Source organism: Budorcas taxicolor, chromosome 10 (genome assembly GCF_023091745.1).
Source record: "Budorcas taxicolor isolate Tak-1 chromosome 10, Takin1.1, whole genome shotgun sequence".
Taxonomy (NCBI): domain Eukaryota; kingdom Metazoa; phylum Chordata; class Mammalia; order Artiodactyla; family Bovidae; genus Budorcas; species Budorcas taxicolor.
The window spans coordinates 4,184,156-4,203,762 of NC_068919.1; the positions used below are offsets into that span (position 1 = coordinate 4,184,156).

Consider the following 19,607-nt stretch of genomic DNA (forward strand, 5'->3'; position numbering starts at 1 on the left):
ACTTTTGGATCCCTTCCCCCCAGCCCAAAACAAGGAATGTCTAAGTATCAGCAACACAAGCTGATACAAATAAATTAGATTTCCTATGCATAAAAAAGAAAGTCCAGTCACCCATCTCAGTGTTAACTAGGAAAGAACATCTCTCCCCAGCATTTGTGAAAGGCAGAAAGGCTGCTTAGGTTTTCTGTGTTTGAAGAAGAAACATACACAAAAAATAAGTGTGGTGACACAACACTCAGATGATATATAATTAGTTACGAAGGTAACACTGAGGCAGCATTCTGCTCACATTCTCCATCCTAAATCACACCAAATGCGTAGACTACATGTTCTCTTGGTATTCTAGGTACTTTGCTGAGATGGATTCTTCGAGCTGGACTCCTCCACTGCCCATCAAGGCAAACGCTGGATACATCATATGGGAGCAGTCCACCTGGCGCTCGTAGAGGCATTTCATGTGATCCATGTCATAGAAAGCCACTTTGCCTTTATCACAGTCGAGGAAAACTCCTATGCTTGTTGGCATGGGAAGGACTCTATTTTCAGGTTCGTTGGAAGTAGGTGACTTGGGAATAAAGACTTTCTTCATACCTACAGTAACCAACGTAAAGGGCTGCGAAGAATCAACACAGGCGTCCTCGCTGCCGCTGTCGTGCCCGCTGTCCTGCTCGTACCTAAAACACAGCACAGACAGAGCAGAATCCATCTGCATCCTCATCCAAAGGCCTGCAAGTCGTTTCAGAACGTTTTCACCAGATAATATACACTGAGTTAAATTAAAATCAACTGTAACTGCTTTTACATCAAAACCTTTCTGTTAAACCATAATCAGTTAGAAACATAAGGACTACACAATGTCACTCAGAACTACACCACAGACTCAGACCCAAATTCTGTCATAAAGTATCATCCATTTTTACCTATATATATAAACAAACAGATGAGAAGTTAAAAATAATGAGTAATTTTGGCCTATCAAAAATAAAGCGGGCGGGGGATGAAATGGAAGAGACTTGACAAATATTGAATATTTATAGCATAAAATCATATATAAGAAAACAGTAACCAACACAGATCCCCTAATCCAAAGACTCTATCAGACTATGTAAAATAAATGGGCACTACAAAATAAAGCAGGAGAAAAAAGCATGTTTCATTCTCCTGCTAAGAACTGTTGTTTCCTGGTTGGGATTTTCTACATGGCTCTATGATGCAAGCACGTATCATGAATAGTTTTATTCTCCTTTGATTACAAAACAGTAACACCTTAAAGAAAATTTTGATACAACGTTCCTTCCATTTTTTTCCCTAGGCAGTGTGCTTCTCATATTAGTACATTTGTGAGCACAGTACATCAACCATTTCAATCAGGTCTTTTCACTTCTAGTATTTCTCATGTTATAAACTTTTTAACATTGTTAATAATTTACCAAGTAGACATGCCACTATGTTTACGTAACTATTTCCCTATTTCAATTTCCGCTGTTATTTCAATTTCTCATTTTAGGGCAACAAGTTTTTCCTGTCACTTAGATTGTTACTCTGGGAATTCTGCAGACGTAAGTGATCAGAAATTATCTGTCTGGACGAGTTCACACTACATCATGTAACAAAACTAAACTGTACAGAACATTAAACAGTCACTCTCAAGAAACTGAAATTCTTTGCCATGGGAACATGTTTTCCGTGACCAAATTTTTAAAGTACTTATAGGACAGTTTAAAGAAATTGTATCCATTTAGCACCAATTGTGAAATATGGCATTTAGAGGCAAAGGGAAAGGCAACCAACTCCAGTATTCTTGCCTGGAGAATCCCATGGAATAAGGAGGCTGGAGGGCTACAGCCCATGGCGTTGCAAAGAGTTAGACACGACTGAGCGACTAAAATAAGTAAAAAACATTATTTATGCAATTTTATTTATAATTAAGACAACTGATATGAAAGCCTTTGAGTATTCTAAATTGTGAAAATATACCATAATCAAGAGCTGTTCCCAAAAAAGACTTGTTTCCTCACAGCATTAGAATTTAACCGCTAAAGCTCATTAGTCATGGTGTGATACAAGATAACATGACATCTTTTCTTAGCCAGCCACATAAGCACAGCCAAAACATCTGAATCTAAGAAAGGCATACTCTAAATACTAAATACTCTAAATGCAGAAAGTAAATCCAAGTCCACTTTCAGGCTTGCCTTACTAAACCAGGATATTTACATTTTACAGAAGTAAAGAATTATCAAGATCTAGATCAATAAAAGAATCTACCTTGGACTAACTGCGTCCCGGGGAGACCGGAGCCATTCTTGCAGTTTGTCACTGGAAGCGACGCCCGCTTTCACCAGGTACGAATACGGCTCCACACGGAAGGCCCAAAAGTGCTTCCCTTTAGTAATCCCAACATCTCCAATGATGTAGTCTAAGCTGGTGTAATAACCCACTTGGATCCGCTCCGCAGCAAGCAGGAGGTTAAATCCAGCTCTGCTCTCCACACGGTCTCTCTTCAAGTTCAGCAGGAGGTGTTCATTATTATAACCGCATTTTTCATCAAAGAGGAAACTGAAAACTGCAAACAGAGCTTAAAATTAGCCTGCAAATTATTTATTAGCATTTCCACACTCTATGGTTAAATTTAACAGGTTTTCAAATAGAAATTACTAAAAAGAGATAGGAGGAAGAATATTATTCTACCCTACTCACAAATCAAAACCCCAACTTAGAAATGATTTCCAGTAATTCTCTATACCTGAAAATTTTCAGAAATTTCAAAGTGGAAGAAACATTTTCAGTGTAGGAGAAATTTATGTCTGTAGCTCCTTGGAATAGATACAGCAAACCTAAACACCAAAACACCTTATACTACTGAACCTGTTCTTCTTTTATCCTAAAATAAGGGGTTGTATATTTTCAAAAATATCTGCATGTTTTCTTAAAATTTATTCCAAATTTTATCTTTAAGTTAGCATAGTCGTGTCCGACTCTTTGCAATTCCATGGACTGTGGCCTTTTGCGCTCCTCTGTCCATGGAATTCTCCAGGCAAGAATACTGGAGTGGGTTGCCATTTTCTTCTTCAGGGGATCTTCCTGACCTGGGGATCAAACCCAGGTCTCCTGCCTTGCAGACAGATTCTTTCTCAACCAAGCGACTAGGGAAGCCCAAATTTTATAAATACGGAAAATATTAGCAATTTTAATAAGGTCTTCTCCTTACCAATCAAGATGGCAGACACGAGAAACAGTGTTTTGCTTTAAAAAAAAAAAGCACAGGCTTTGGGTTCAGAGACACTTGAGTTTGAATTCCTAGCTCAAACATTTAACTGGAGCTTAACCTAAACTTTAATTTCCTCAACTGCAGAATGGAGACAACACTACTCTCCTAAGCCTCTCAACTTTAAACCCATTAAGCCTAACATTCATTGGCGGCTAGCCCAGAAAGTGGAAACATCCCAAATGCCTGTCAACAGATGAATGCACAAAGAAAATGTGGTGTCAACTTCAAATTGGCACTTGCCACTGGCACTTGCCATCCATCTCGGCAAGGATTAAATCATGTGCTGCTGCAGCTGCTGGTTTTCAACACCCCTGAAGCGAGTTCAGAGTGGAGAGCAGAAACGAGGCCCTCTGTGCGGGGGGGGGGGGGGGGGGCAGGCGGGGAGGGTGGACTGTAGGACCCCTCTATTTTCAGGAGCCTAGTTTATGAGCCCAGTTCTTGTTATCGCCTCCTATCTAAAAAAGCACTAAAATCCTTCATGGTGACGACTGCTCCTTGTGACTGGCAGAAACCTTCTTAAGAAAAAAAAAAAAAAAAGTGCTTGATTGCAAGGACTCTCCCTTCACAAAATCACACATGTATTGACCTTCCCCTCTGCCTCTTTGGAGCAGTTTCTCAGAGCTATCTGAGCGGCTGCTTTCCCAGACTGCAGTCCTCATTTTGCCCCCAATAACACTCTCCCATTGGGGTTTTGTTTTTAAGTTGACAGTGGGATATACATACAATGGAATACCATTCAACCTAAAAAAGTTAGGAAATTCTAATACATGTCACAACATGGAGGAACCTTGAAAATAAGCCAGTCACAAAAGGATTGTGCAAATCCATTCACACACAAGGTACTTAGAATAGGCAGATTCACAGAGGCAGAGGCAGAATAGAGGTTGCCAGGCTCTGGAGGAAGGGTGGATGGAGGGGTTACTGTGTAATGGATGCAGTATTGATTTGGAAAAATGAAAAAGTTCCAGAGACTATAATGATGGGTGCACAGAATGTACTTAATGCCACTGATGCATCCAGTTAAAAATAGCTAAAATGACAAATTTTAACATTCAGTCATGTCTGACTCTTTGCGACCCCATGGACTGTAGTAGTCCGCCAGGCTCCTCTGTCCATGGGGATTCTCCAGGCAAGGAAACTGGAGTGGGTTGCCATGTTGCTAACAAGCTAAAACCATTTTCCATGAATGAGATCTGACCAGTCTTCCCGGTAATGCCTATTGTCCTGGGATGACAATTCACGCTTGCTTTCAATCTCAACTGTCTCCCAGTTTGCAAAATAAATTTAGATGGTTACCCTATTCATACGGCTTCTCCCGGAGAAAAGGAAGACAGTCTTCAATGTTTCCCCTCCCCCACCCCCCTCCACTTCGCTGAAAACAGCAGCTACTTTCAGGCTTATTTTTCCTTCCACTTTCAGTCAGACTAGAAAACAAAGTGGAAACTGCATAAACCATAAAATGTTTACTTAATACTTGTAAATGCACCCTAAAACTCTTTTGGATATTATTAAAATTCAAGAAAAATAATTTTAGCCAACCTTATGCATTTGGTTGTTGGGTTTTTTTCTTAATTATCTACAATATACATGAAAAACAAAGAGTGAATAGCACACCTGGACAAAACGGCAAGGAAGGGCAGAGTGCACAAAATTTGGGTACATAAGCCACAAAAAATGGACAGGAGCTATGGGGTCTAAGAGCCAAGTGAAGGAACATCTAAGGGCAAAATGATTACCCATTCACCAGCATGAGCATAACTTTGCTTCTATACGTCCCTTATCCATGGAAACACTGTCAGGGAACATCAACTAACCTGTAAGTCATTCTCATTCTATAAAAATGTACAGGCCTTGTTTAAGTAGTACCGGTGGTTACCAAGTTGGAAAGGAGAGGCAGTGCTGGGTAGAAGGAGCTCTCCGTGTGGGGGAAGGGGAAGGAGGGCTATCCATGTGGCTTTAATATGTGCCTTCCATCCCCATGGGCTGGTAATCACTGGGTTAGAAAAGCCAGACAAGTCAGAATTAGGTTAACTAAAATTATACTTCATGTTATTACACCAATAAATGTCTAAAATATCTACCCAGATCCTATGCTAATAGAGATCTCTATAAACTGATCAAAAAAATAGAATTATACCATTTAAAATTTGTAAGGTAGCATTTACATTATTTTAATTCTAAATTAATAACCCTAAACATTCAAATGTCATGTTATTCTGTACCTGTCATCAGTTAGAAGTCTAATCCTATTCTCAGCTTGCATGGTGAAATTCAAGTATTCATTCTATTTCTAAATCCTAGCTGGATATAGAATCTACTTTTCTAGAATCTTTTACAAATGAGAGGTGGCTTTAATGCACAGACATATCAGCAGGTTTATTTTTTATCATGGTCTCTTCCAACTGTACGCTTTTCTTATCCCCAGTATTCACACTACCTGGAGCTGGAGGAGTATGAAGAATCAGTTCTCTGCTGCAAGGACTGCAGATGGAACCCTTGTAGGCTCTTACTCTGAAAGCATAGTTACAATTACTCTCAAGATCAGAAATAACTTTACTTGTGCCACAAACTTCTATCTCATTCCAAGACAACATTTCTTCATCTCGATTAATCTTGCGATATTCAAGGACATAGCTATCAGCTTTATCCTTTTCTGGATGGTGCCAATTTATCAAAGCATTGTTATAAACTTTGCTCTGTTCCTCATTGATCTCTGGCACATCTACACCTGAAAGAATTACAAAACAGAAAACAACATTAAACTATTATTTCAGAACTTTTCTTTTTTCCTCAGTAAAAATGATTTATTGACAAAAACTAAAGGATTTCTCTGTTGTCCAAGACCTTTCTATATTTAGAATAAGGTGTACAAGTAAAAGAATAATTCCTGCAAATGCAACATGGATGGACTCTGAGGACAGGCTCAATGAAGCGAGCAGGACACAGAAAGACCAATGCCGATGTCATGATTCCACTTATGTGAGGGATCTACAATAGCCAGATTCACGAAATCAAAGAGTGGGATGGTGGTTACCAGGGGCTGGGGGGCAGGGAGAAATGTGTACTTATTAATAGACAGGCATAAAGTTTCAGTTAAGCAAGATGAATAAGCTCTAGACATCTGCTGTACACCCTGTGACTATAGACAACAAAACCACATTCTATACCAAAAATTTAAGAGGGTGGATCTCAGGATAAGTTTTGTCACAATAAAATTTTCAAAGAGAAAAAGAGATTTTTAAAGGTGTATATTTATGTTTAAAACTGAAAGGGGAAAGAAGAATGAAAAATAAGACAATTTTAGTAAAACAATTTTAGCTTTCCATATTACTTCTAAAATGTCATAAATCAAAATTTTTAACCATATACCCTTCAGTGCCCATCTACTGAAGTAACAACCCTGGATGTAAAATTTCTAATTTCTGTCCTCTTTTAAGTTATTTTAGTAAGTGTTTTAAAATCTAAGTTCGGTTAGTATAATAATAAATGTCAAAATATTATATAATTTCCTTTCATATTATCTTTCTCAGAATTGCAAAGCAATTTAAAATGACTTTTTCTTGGCATTAACAAGATACATATTTTTGTAAGAAAATCAGAAACTACATAACACACACACACACACACACACACAAATTAAGTAACTCAAAGATTATCACTACAATAATTTTGTATAGCTCCTGCCAGTATTTTTCTCCCAGTGGTATTCCACTGTAGCAACACTTAACTATTTTCAGAAACATGTTTCTAATTTTTCACTAAAAATACAATGATCAAAACTTCACAGCTAAATATTTGTGTGTATTCATAATCTTTTCCATAAATTCCAAACAGCTTAACCGCTTTGGTCATATGGTAAAAATAAGCTGTAAGGGTTGTACGTGCACACGCGCACATAAACAGACACACACTTATACCAAATCACAGAGAAACACGCGGAGTGAAAAGCAGACGTCTCCGTTATCCTCCAGCTGTGTGCAAGCAATGGAGAGCGTAAGTCTGTCTGTATGTCTCTGTGCAGCCAAGGGATCTAAAAAGTCAGCCAGACTACATTTTAAAGTTAAAAACAGCTATTGTGACCAGCATGCCTCAGCCTATACCTCTTTCTTTTCTTTTTTTTTAAACCAGTTTACTAAAAAAATGGTCATGCAGGGAACAGTGAGGAGAGCACCCAGCAGGCGGAAGACGGGTAACCACTTTACACCCTGACCCACAGGTTTTACTGGTTCTTCGTTATGCACTGGCATAGCCTGAGATTACCCAACCTCAATCTCCTCTTTCCAAAGACAATTTTGGGACCCCCACCCCCTGATGACCCAGAGGAGGAAGGACCTTGTACTCCTAAGTAAACAAGCAATAACATACACATAAAAGCAGTTCAAGTATACATTTTGGAAAAAGAGAATAGATAAGAAAAGTATATAGTCAAAAGGAGATTCAGGCACTGACTGGAAGAGAAAGATGGTCATAGTAATAATCTTTCAGTATGTAACTTTTTAACAAGACATATTTCCTTTGACTAAATACAAATCTACACATCTATATCTATACAATAATTAAGCTTATACTTTTCCAAGGGCTTCCCTTGTAGCTTAGCTGGTAAAAAATCCGCCTGCAATGCAAGAGACCCAGGTTCGGTTCCTGGGTCAGGAAGGTCCCCTGGAGAAGGGATACCCACTCCAGTATTCTTGGGCTTCCCTAGTGGCTCAGAAGGTAAAGAACCCGCCTGCAATGCGGGAGACCTGGGTTGGGAAGTCCCGTGGAGCAGGGTGTGGCAACCCACTCCAGTATTCTTGCCTGGAGAATCCCCATGGACAGAGGAGCCTGGAGGGCTACAGTCCATGGGGATGCAAAGAGTCGGACACAACTGAGCAACTAAGGACACACACAGATACTTTTCCAAAGATTGTAGTTGTTCACCATGAAGAGAAATCTGAAGGAGATGAACAAGGTGAGAACAAAGAGGAATGAACTACCTCCCTATTGGTGAGCAGCGGAACACAAACACAGGCAAATATCAGGGACTGAAATTCACCAGTCAAGGTTCTAGCCCCTAGTATTACTACCTCCGAATGTGTCTTTATTTGGAGAGAGGGCTTGTAAAGAAGTACCACAGTTAAAATCAGGTCATTAAGGTGGACCTAGTCCAACGTGACTGATATGACTGGAGTCCTTATAAGATGAAATCTGGATGCAGATCCGCATAGAGGGAAGACCATGTGAAGACACAAGGAGAGGCGGCCAGCTGCTCTGCAAGGAGAGAGGCGTCAGGAGAGACCAACGCTGCCCAGCAGCTTTGTCCCAGCCTTCCAGGCTCCAGAGTCTGAGAACACACATTTCTGGTGTTTAAACCACCCAATCAGTGGTGTTTCCTTTCAGCAGCCCTAACAAACTCATACAGCACTGTAAACACTTAAACATCTCAGAGTCACCTTTAACCTGGAGATACCATTTCCAGGCTTCTGCCCTAGGGAAACTCGTACACAGGCCCAGAGAAACACTGACAAAGATGTCCGATAGAGCTGTTTACAACAGATAAAAAACAGGAATAGACTGTCGCTCAGTAGGAAAGTTATTTATATGATGGAATATTAAAGCTAAAATACAGTTGTAAACCAGAACTTCATACATTAACAAATATCTATCCTAATTTCTCAAAAAAGCAATTTACTAAAAAAGACACATATAGCGTGATGCCATTCACACAATGCTTAGAAACATACAAACCAGCAGAACCTAGCCTTTGGGCATAAAAACATGGTCATAAAAACATAGCTGGCATACAACTTTAGGACAGGAAGGCCTGGGCAACCGAGCTGTTGCTCTATAAAGTCAAGCCGAAGAGAATCTGTGTGGGTTCTGTTGCTGTTTAGTTGCTCAGTCAAGTCCCAACTAGTTGCAACCCCCAGAACTGTAGCTCACCAGGCTCCTCTGTCCCTGGGATTTCCCAGGCAAGAATACTGCAGTAGGTTTGCCATTTCCTTCTCCAGGAGATCTTCCCGACCCAGAGATCAAACCTGCATCTCCTATACCGGCAGGCGGATTCTTTAGCGCTGGGCCACCAGGAAAGCCCATGTGTAGTCCACACAGTGTGAATTCCAACCAAAAAAGCGAAGGTATGCTGATTAAAAACTTACCACTTGAGAAAAAAGATAATTCTCCAAGAAGTTCTGTTTGTTTAGATGTGTTAACAACATAGTCTTCAAAGGAAGTTTGAGCCGCAGGTCTAAAGCTCTTCAAAGACTCTGTAGCTTTCTGTATTCTATAGACAGATAAAAAATGTTTCATATAAAAATGACTCTTTGAAAAGAAAAATTAGACTAAATATCTGCAATGAGATTAACAAAAGAAAACTCCACTCAGCACTCGGTTTAAGAGTGAAGCAAGAGGAACTGCACATAGCCCAGCATTCCGAAGCCATCAGAGCTACAGCAGGAGCTCGGAGCAGTGTTTACTGACGCTGCTAGAGAGGCTGTCAGTTCAAATCAAAATACCTGACGTGGAGCTGCTTTGCCGTCTGGACAAAGCAAGACTGATCCGTCTCCTTCAGCACCTCCTGAGCGTACCCCACGAGCCCACTGTTCTCCAGCAGCCCCTGGTACTCTTCCATTTGAGTCTGAAATTTGTCTAATCTTAGTTTCTTAGAAGCATCAATTGCCTTCAAAACAGATGATTTTCTCTCTTCTAGGATTTCAAAGAGCTTTTCAAAATGTGTAATTGCATCTTCTTTAGCCCGCTCTCCGTTACACTATTGTAAAACAAGCAAAGCATTAGCTCATCTGCTAAATCCAAATGTCTTTTCATGTCAAAATTCAGCGCGACAAACCCAAATCCTGTAAGGAGAAGATTTTGTCTGACGCCTTGAAGCTGTCAGAACAATAACCTGACATCAAATGCACTTAATTAGGGATGATCAGCAACTTTTAGACATAGTTTTTGATTTTATAATAATTGTATTTCCTTAAGCTTTCAATCTCCAAAGTCCAGCAATAAACAGTGTATTCAATGAAATAAAAAGCAATGTTCAATTTGTATATGAAGGAACTTAGGCAGAAATTATCTTATTTAACTGAGGACACAGGAAAAAAAATTCTGCAGTTATTTATTCGTTTCTAATTCAAGAAACTTTATTCTTTCTATCATATTCCAATTTTTTAAAAAGGTAAACCACAGACATAAAACCGAAAAAAGTTACATTACTAAGAAACAAAATTGTAACTTTTCTCTTCAAATTAGCATTAGTGATATTTTGGGTTGCCCAACAAGTTCATTTGGATTTTTCTGTAACATCTTATGCAAAAATCCAAACGAACTTTTCAGACCACCCAGTAATAAATAAATTGTAATTTAATTAATACTGATTTAATTACATGTTATGCAAATCAACTTCTTTAGTCTTATTTCTCTGTTCTGAAAACTAGGAATAAGAGAGACCACGCAGGCTTTTCTGAAGATTGAGAAAGATTATTTATTAATACATAAATGCATAGCTCAATTTCACATATTTTCACTACATACACAGCTGTTCCACTACATTGCCATGAAATGATCCTCTCTATAGGATGCTATTGAACATTTTGGATGTCCACAACATCAGAGATTGACTTGACTTTGGAAATAAGACTAGCACTCATAATACACTCATAGCAGCAGCCAACAGTACAGAGTCTTCAAGAACATTCTTAAAAGCTGACAATATATGGCACAAGTGCTCCGTACATTTTTCAGTGGCTTCTGCCCAACATTTACAATGAAAGGAAATTTTTTCCAGATTTACTTCTCTTGTTTTCTAACCCCAACAGCCAAGTTTTTAAAGGGGGGATGGGAGGAAAGAAAGAAGGTGATGACATTCTGGTAGTTTTTCAGTGACATATCACATTAAATTCAGAAATATCATTATACACAGGTAAAGAGGAGACTGTTTCCAGCAAAGTATAATTATAGATAAAAAGACAGTATGGCAATCTTCACCGAGAACGGAGACAAGTTTTCTAGTACAGAAGACTCTTCTTACTGATAAACCTACAAATACAGCTGAGGTCAAAGGTACAAAAAACGTTAAATAATTTCTCCGGGATCTCAAGGAGTCAGTGCCTACATGAATACTTAATGCCTGAATTCCTCAGTTTTCAAGCTCCTGAATGACAAACTCAAAAATAAGCACTGGATTTCCTGATCTCAGAAGTAAAGGCAGGACTTCCCTGGTGGTAAAGTAGATTAAGAGTCCGCCTGGCAATGCAGGGGACGCAGTTTGATCCCTGGTCTAGGAAGAGTCCGTATGCCGTGGGGGAACTAAGCTCGTGTGCCACAAGTACTGAAGCCTGCACGCTCCAGAGCCTGTGCTCGACAGCAAGAGGAGCCCCTGCGATGAGCGGCCCCTACACTGCGCCCAAGAGGAGCCCCCGCTGGCCGCAGCTCGACAAAGTCTGCATAGCAATCAATACCCAGCACAGCCAAAAACACGTTTTAAAAAGTAAAGGCAGATGACTGAGAACACTATGAAAGACAAACTTAAAATGACAACAGACACAATCTCTGAAGACCTACTGTCTGGGTGATAATGTGCTCCATGTTAGGGGATTACAGTAAACTGTGAAGAGTTTGTCAATCAGACACAAATATGAAAAACAAAACCCTACCTTTTAAATCACACATAAAACCAACTTACTTAGGATAGTGAAAGCAATCAGTAAAATATTAAAAACTAAAGCAATACTGGTAACGTGCTAATTCACCTAAGTTTTCAATAATTTAACCCACTTTTAGAAAGAATTTGTTTTAAGACGTAAGTCTCAAGCTAGTCAGAATATTTTTATATTTAATTAAAACTTTTAGGGACTCCCCTGGTGGTCCAGTGGCTAAGACTGAGCTCTCAATGCTGAGGCCCTTGGTTTGATCCCTGGTGGGGGAACTAAATCCCACATGCCACAAAAGACCCTGTGCAGCCAAATAAATAAATAAATAATAAACATTAAGAAAAAAAAAAACTTTTAAAGGGATCAAGAGTAAACGACCTTCAATTTATTTCAAATAAAGAAAAGAAACAGGGATCAAAGTCAGTGAAGAATATTTAGAATTTTAAAATAACCTAATTCTATCCTCTTTTGCTATATTTTTAAAATGCTATCAATCTTTCCAATTTTTTACTGAAATATAATATGCAAAGAGAAAAATGTACACATAAGTGTAAGGATCACAGAGTCTTTGTGAACACACCCATGTGACCAGCATTCAGATTAAGTAATACTACCAGTATCCCAGATAACCTTTCCAGGCACTAACCCTCCACCTCTTCAACAGCTCCTATCCTGAACAACACAGCCTAGTTTTGCCTTTCTTAGCCTCACACAGCAAGTACTCCTTTGTGTCTGCCATCTTCCTTTCAATATTAGTGCAGGATTTCTCTACATTGTTGCCCACAGTTGTAGATATTCATTCATCATTGCTATTTATATTCCACTATTGGTGGGCTTTTGAGTGCTTTCCATTTTGTGGCTATTACAAATAATACAGCTACAAACATCCTTTTCTTATTTTTTTTGCAGCTAAGAACATTCTAATACATGTCTTTTGGTGAACATATGATAGGTATATATTTAAGAATATCTGGGAAATTTAAATAAACCTAGTCCTATTAATATACAATACATCTTTCAAATGCAATTTGTTAGTTTTGTAAAAAATAATAATAATAATTTTGAAAGCCATTATTTTCCTTATGTTGCTACTTTTGAAACATGTCTCAAAAAAAAAAAAGATAGGTCTCAAAAGTAGCAACATAAGGAAAATAATGTTTTCACCTGTTTCAGTATCATAATAATCACTACCTCTTATCAGCACTGATCACACAGCATTCCATTCCTTACCTTTGTTTTCCTAGTCCCAGAAAAACAGGGGTGTAAATCTAACACAACTCTACTCCCAGCTCATAAAATACCCTTAGGATTTTATGAATGAATAAATGAATATCTAGATAAATAAATGAAAAAATATGCAAACCTCACCTCTGAAATAGAAAAGAAAAGGAAAATATCACTTACCTCTGTTTCTTTCATCAACAAGTTTAGCTCAGAAATTTGACTCTTCACCTGGCTCTCCTTGCCAATAAGGTAATCAATATCCTTTGAAAGCTTCTCCTGTTAGAACATATTAGAAACACAAGTAAGTGGACAGAGAAGTGTAACAAAGGGCTTGCAGAATTTTCTTAACACAGCATCCTCCTCTCTCAGCTACAGTGATTACTGTTGTTAACTGGCTTTAAGCACACAGGCCCAAAGATACATGAGCAATTAGAGGTAGGCTACCTAAAAACACACAAACAAAAAGAACACGGTAGTTCACTCAAGAATTCCGAGTCTACAGACTACATTTTTGTTGTCTCCCATCATTACTCCCAGAATGATTCCTCACAAAGCTTCAAAGTAAACAGGAGAGCAGCAATCCAAACAGTGCTTTCTTCCATTAGATTTCACAACACACTCAGAAACACTGGCACACCACACACACACCAAGAAAAGCAACAGAGACCCTTTCAAAGTAACCTTCATGGTCCATCCCAGCCTAGATAGTCATTAAACAGTCACACGATATACGATGATGAAAATACAGATGTCTAAATGACAGGTAACTTTCAGAGCTTACTGAATAACTTGTTTATAAAGCAGTCACCTTGGCACTGGCATAGTTTACCATAGAGACAGTCACAGGTTTCGGGGAGATCACTAGCACAGCCCACAAAACACAGTATGCCTAAAATATATTTTAAAACAAACAATCATACCCTGAAGCATGATGGGCTAAAAAATGGCGACAGACAACGTATTCTGAGTCTAAGCAAGACTAGGAAAATCCAGGAAACACCTCGCAAGCTGCAGCCCGGACAGAAGATCTGGGCATTCCTGGTCACAACTGGTGACCAAGGGTTGAGAAGGGTGATTAAGAAGCAGGGCAGAGAATCAAAGCTTCAGAAATGAGTCTCCTTCCTGTATCATCTTTTTTTTTTTTTTTCACTTAGACCATGTTACAAGGTCTAACACAGAAATCAAAGTAACAGGTCTCTCTGGCAGGACCCACCTTTACAACTCTCTGGGACGCCCAGGATCAGGCCCAGGGAGTTCTCCTCATGACTCAATAGCGGGACAGAGGAAAGGCCTGTTAGGTGGAGGAACAAGACTTCTGAGGAATCAGGGCAGGATGGGACCAAGAAGGAAACTGCAGGTGTTAAGGATCAGAAGAGACATTAAAATCTCGTGTCTTAATACAGCATTTCCCAGACGAGGAAACCAAAGCTGAACACAAACCTGACACCGTAAGAAGCTAAACTAGAAACTTCCTCATGCACACTAACCACGCTGCCACAGGCAGAGGCACTGCCTCTGCACCAAGCCGTGAGGAAGACCACAGTTCCTCCAGGACCCCACCCCTGTCTGGCCCACGTTAGGACCAGACCCACTGGGTGTGAGTGCTGGCACTCTTTTTCGCGACAGCAGCAAAGAAAGGAATTTGGACAATTAAAACTGAACTGGACTTAGTTCTAAGTCAACAGATGGTGTTAGCAGGGCTAAACAGGCTAGAGGAGAGAGGACAGAATTCAGAAACACGGTCCGCGGTCTGAGTGGTTCCAGTGAGCTGTGACGCTGAGAGCAAGTCCACAGCCCACAGCAGCCTTTACCTGAGACAGCTCCAGTCCTCCGAGTCCCCTTAAACCTGGGCAGTCTATGCTAAGACGAGATCTGTTTCAACCAAGAATCAGTGGCCCATTTATTCATAAGCCTCCAAAAAGTATATGCAGCAGACACTGATCCTAGACACTCTACCCGGGAAGCTCATCTCATCTGGGGAGCAGGTTTAAACCCCTTAGTTCTACTAAGACCCCAGCTCTCCAGGAACTGATGAGAGGGTAAATTCTCAAGGACCCCAAAGCTGCTCAAAGCTAGCTTGGTTCTCAAATGCTGGTGAAACGCCCAAGCTCCTTGAAGGAGGTCAGCACTGGCCTCTGTAACTTTACCAAGTGTCCCAGGAGACGCTAAGGCCCACCAGAGTGTGTAATCATCCCCTGCAACACTCCAGCGAGCAAAACTGAAATGATATCATAAACCTGTCACCTAGATCATGAAGCCCTCTGACGTAAAACCTAAAACCAAGTAAGAAGGACGATCTTTGGAGATCTTGCTATTTTTAGCCAACTTAAATCATTTTATCCTTACTAAAAAGTGAATAAACTAAAAACTCCATAGAGAGTCTATTTTTTCTAAAGTCTGAAACATAAATGAGAGAAATTAACAACAGAATGCAAAGGTTAACTCAGGTGTATATTATTGCCAAAGATTAATTTCAGGTAAGAGGAAAAAAACTTTTTTGGACAACTTGTGTAATATTCAACCAGTAAGACACAAAACGAAGCCAAAGTTAAAATGAGCAAACAGTGGTACTGCCACTGTGAGGCACAAGAGAGAAACTAAGACAGGGTTTACTCCCTCACCTGAAACAACTAACAGAACAAACGGAACAGCTCTCAAGACACTGGACGTCAAGAGACAAAAAGCAGTGACCTTGAGGGATGGGAAACAAGATGAGCCTATGGTGAAAGTGTTAGTCGCTCAGTCGAGTCCGAGACTTTGCGACCCCATGGACTGGAGCCCACCAGGCTCCTCTGTCCATAGGATTCTGCAGGCAAGAATACTGGAGTGGGTTGCCATTTCCTTCTCCAGGGGATCCTTCCTGACCCAGGGATGGAACCTGGGTCTCCTGCATTGCAAGAGGATTCTTTACCATCAGAGCCAGAAGGGAATATGGTGGCCCCGGCTTATTGTCTGGAGAAGACTTCCCAGACCTGATGCAGACAAGCAGAGAATTCAAACTAGGCTCAGGATCTCCTGTGAGAAGAGGAGATGGAGCTGAGAGTCTGGGAAAGCCAGAGGTTATAGACTGTAACGCTTAAGAACAGACAGCCACAAAAAAAAGAACTCCAGAGATTTACCAAGGGCCTCTCTTCTTTATTCAGAAGAGCTTTGGTCAATTCATGTGTGTAAGGAAATTGCCACAGGCTGGGGAAAATATCGCCCAGAAGAATTGAAACAAACAATTTCAGAGCTCATTCAAGTTGAGAACAGCGCCTATTCCCCATCAGCCAGACTAAAAAAAAAAAACATTAAAACCCTCAAAATTCACAGGGTATTGGGAAGAGTAAACAAACAACTTTACTTTAATAGTCAGATAAAATTAGTCCCAGACCGAAGCTCTGTTCTGTCCTGCCTAACAAAGCTTAACACTAAGACCCAAAAGGAGCAAACCGTTCCCAAGTAAATGAATCATACACCAGAAGAAAACCCTCAAAGAACTGTAGGAATACAAAAATAACCAGTGCTCAACAAGGTAAGCTTTGCAACACCTGGCAGCCAATCAAAAGTTGCCAGGCGTGCAAGGCAGGAGGGGAATCCAACTCAAAATGATGAGGAAAATCAGTCACAATTGACCTACAAATGACACAGGCTGACAGAATTAGGTAAACAAAGGTGGACAATAAACAAAACCTGTAACCCACGTGTTCAAGAGGCCAGGCTGAGCGTGGCAGATCCATTAAACACAAAACACGGGAGGTAGATATGCAAACTAGATACAGGCCAAAACACACATACATATATTGTTAAAGGAGATAACAATTTAAATGGGTGGTGGATTTATAAATGAATGAATTCCTTTTGAAAAAGGAAAAAGGAATGAAACAAAAAAACCCAAATTTAAAAGTATTAAGAGGGCCATGTATAATGTTAACAGACAGCAAGTAACTCAGGTTTAGCTAGTATCCACAGACTAGACAAGAAAGTTTATACTTATTCTACTGGCAAGCAACAAGAATCAAGCGTTTTTAAAAAGCTGCTAACCACACTCAAGGTCATGGCGCTGGGCTCACACAGGGATGGATCATAATGAAGAGTCCTTTGTCCCTCTCAGCACTCAGACTTTAGAACTAGCATATTACAAGGACAAAGAGCTGCCTGGTCACATATACTAACAACCTAACATTAGCAGATCATTAAGTAATGCTTCAGACTGTTAACTCATTTCAGTAAAACAGATCACACAGTCTGCCATGATTTTATACAGAAAAAAAGTCAGAGGTCTAAAGTTATAAAGAATCAAAATTTAGTTCTAAAATAAGCTCTACCTTTAAGGTTTTGTAGGCACTGCTCATGGTGGTTACGCGGTGATTGGAATGATTCCCACCCAACTTACAGAGATGACAGACTGGCCTCCTGCACAATTCACAGTACATGTTTATCCTCTCTGTTTCATGCTCTGGGCACATCAAAATCTATTGAAATAAAGGATAAAAGTGGGATTAAGGGTCCTCATAGCTTACGTGACACTCAAAAGATGTCAGGTAATTGGATAAAGTACCAAAACACAAGGATTTGCATGATAAAATCACTAACTAAAGCCATTTAAAGTAATAAAAGTGTAAAAAGAAATAAAAGCATTCGGTCCATTGTATGACAATTGTCTACATTAGAATTATTGTTTTTTAATTTAAGGGTTCAAATGCTCAATTAATTATGTAAATGTTATTTCCCCTAAACTTAGTGCTAAGAAGTTGAAAATTTCTTTCCTATCAGACTTAAGTAAAATGCCTAAACAAAGCTAGAAAGGTCCTCTGACCACAATGACTAGGCAATTATTCATGATTATGATCAATGTTTATAAAGTATTAAAACAAACAACTATGAGAACCTATTGCTTCATTATCCTCACAAGAAATCTGTTACTAAGGAACTTGGAACACTCATCATATAAGGTTCCAAATGTTTGCTTTTACATATTGGTTACCCACACACTGAACAAATTTAGAACTGTGCTTTCCTGATTTTAGTTTCTACCTTTTTATTTATTCCATAAACTATCATCATAGTTAAACTGAATTTTATATAATATAGCTGTTTTCATTTGGAAGAAAAGGATTGTTTTAATCAAAAAGCTGTTCATTATTTCAAAAGATAATATTTTAAGCAGCTACAACTGGTCTGATAGCTTAGAAATATTTTTTTTTAATTCTAATACAAAAAGTCCTAATACTAATCTGTAGCCTATAATGGAAAAGATTTCAGATTTTTAGGCATATCCAGGTTCCTACATTCTCAAAGCCATTACAATAGAATATAAAGCTTGGCTTCATGCAAAGAATGCAAGAACTCAAAATTACAAGTAAATATTCTATAGGATAAGAGACACCTTTTTAGAATTTTACTACAGTGAATAAAACTTGGAGGGAAAAAACTTCTCGATATAACTTATGCATATTTCATTCTCTTATCAATCTTACATTTGTAAATAGAACAAGACTGTAATTTATACTCAAAAATGGTCAACTTTATGAAATTAACTCCCCAAAACATACTTAATAATTATAGGTTCCTTCATGATAGAATAGTACTAATCAATTTAATTAATATTTTAAAAGACACATCAAACAGTAGGTTGAGCATTTAAGCTGAGCTAAGGAATATAATAGCGAATTTTAAAGTATTTAGTAAGTCTATTGCTACACTGGCATAATTTGAGAAAGAAGTCATTTCCAAAAGCACAAACACAGACTGCTCTTGTTTTAATCCACCAGTCCTACCCCATTTAATATGAAATGAGCAAGTATTCAGCTCACAGTTTCAAGATAACTTTGAAGATTGCTTCTTTTTTCCATTTTTCTATGGAAATGTCTTATGCGCAGTGTCTTACGTTTAAGAACGTAAATAGAATTCATACCCACACAAGTTACTAGGTTTAGGCAAATGAGAACATCAATCAAAAGAATCAATTACATGTTTTAAATCTACATAAATCAGAAAGCAGTATTAAGTAAAGATATCAAAAACACATTCTGCTTTTGAATCACATAGGACAAACCACAATGCATAGAATCCTTTTTCAAAACAAAAGAGTAATATTTATTTATTTATTTATTTACCTGGAAGAATAATAAAATACATCACAATGTATCCTTATCTAGCTTCAACAAATCTCCATTCAGCGACAACTCTGTTTCATCTATGACTTCATTCATGAAGTTCCTTTGTACATTATTACAGAAACTACCCGAATATTTAAAAAGGCAAATTCCACTTCCGATACTATGTAACCATTATGTCATAAGCTTCTATTAGGCTGTAATTACTCTTATTTATTCATGGTACAATTTAGGTAACTAAAAATGTCAGAATGTTGCCCAACCACACCTTTTAGACAATGACAGGCTTGTCATATTAAAGGACAAAAGCTTTTAACTATCTCAGTCTTAAGAGTATAGAGTATATCTGACATAACTATTCCTCTATTTCTCAGTAAT

At 38.8% G+C, this 19,607-nt stretch overlaps 1 protein-coding gene across 1 annotated transcript in view; it reads right to left on the reverse strand.

Moving 5' to 3' along the window:
- Window positions 1-322: 322 nt before the first annotated feature.
- The window catches only part of TRIM36 (tripartite motif containing 36), a 40,782-nt gene continuing 21,497 nt past the window's right edge, over window positions 323-19,607 (reverse strand). Inside the window, exons 5-11 of the mRNA XM_052646922.1 lie at window positions 17,439-17,585; window positions 13,312-13,407; window positions 9,766-10,019; window positions 9,409-9,533; window positions 5,709-5,999; window positions 2,269-2,566; window positions 323-674 (exon numbers count right to left, since the gene is read on the reverse strand). Coding sequence (XP_052502882.1) covers window positions 323-674; window positions 2,269-2,566; window positions 5,709-5,999; window positions 9,409-9,533; window positions 9,766-10,019; window positions 13,312-13,407; window positions 17,439-17,585 — 1,563 coding nt within the window. The remainder of the gene's footprint in view (window positions 675-2,268; window positions 2,567-5,708; window positions 6,000-9,408; window positions 9,534-9,765; window positions 10,020-13,311; window positions 13,408-17,438; window positions 17,586-19,607) is intronic.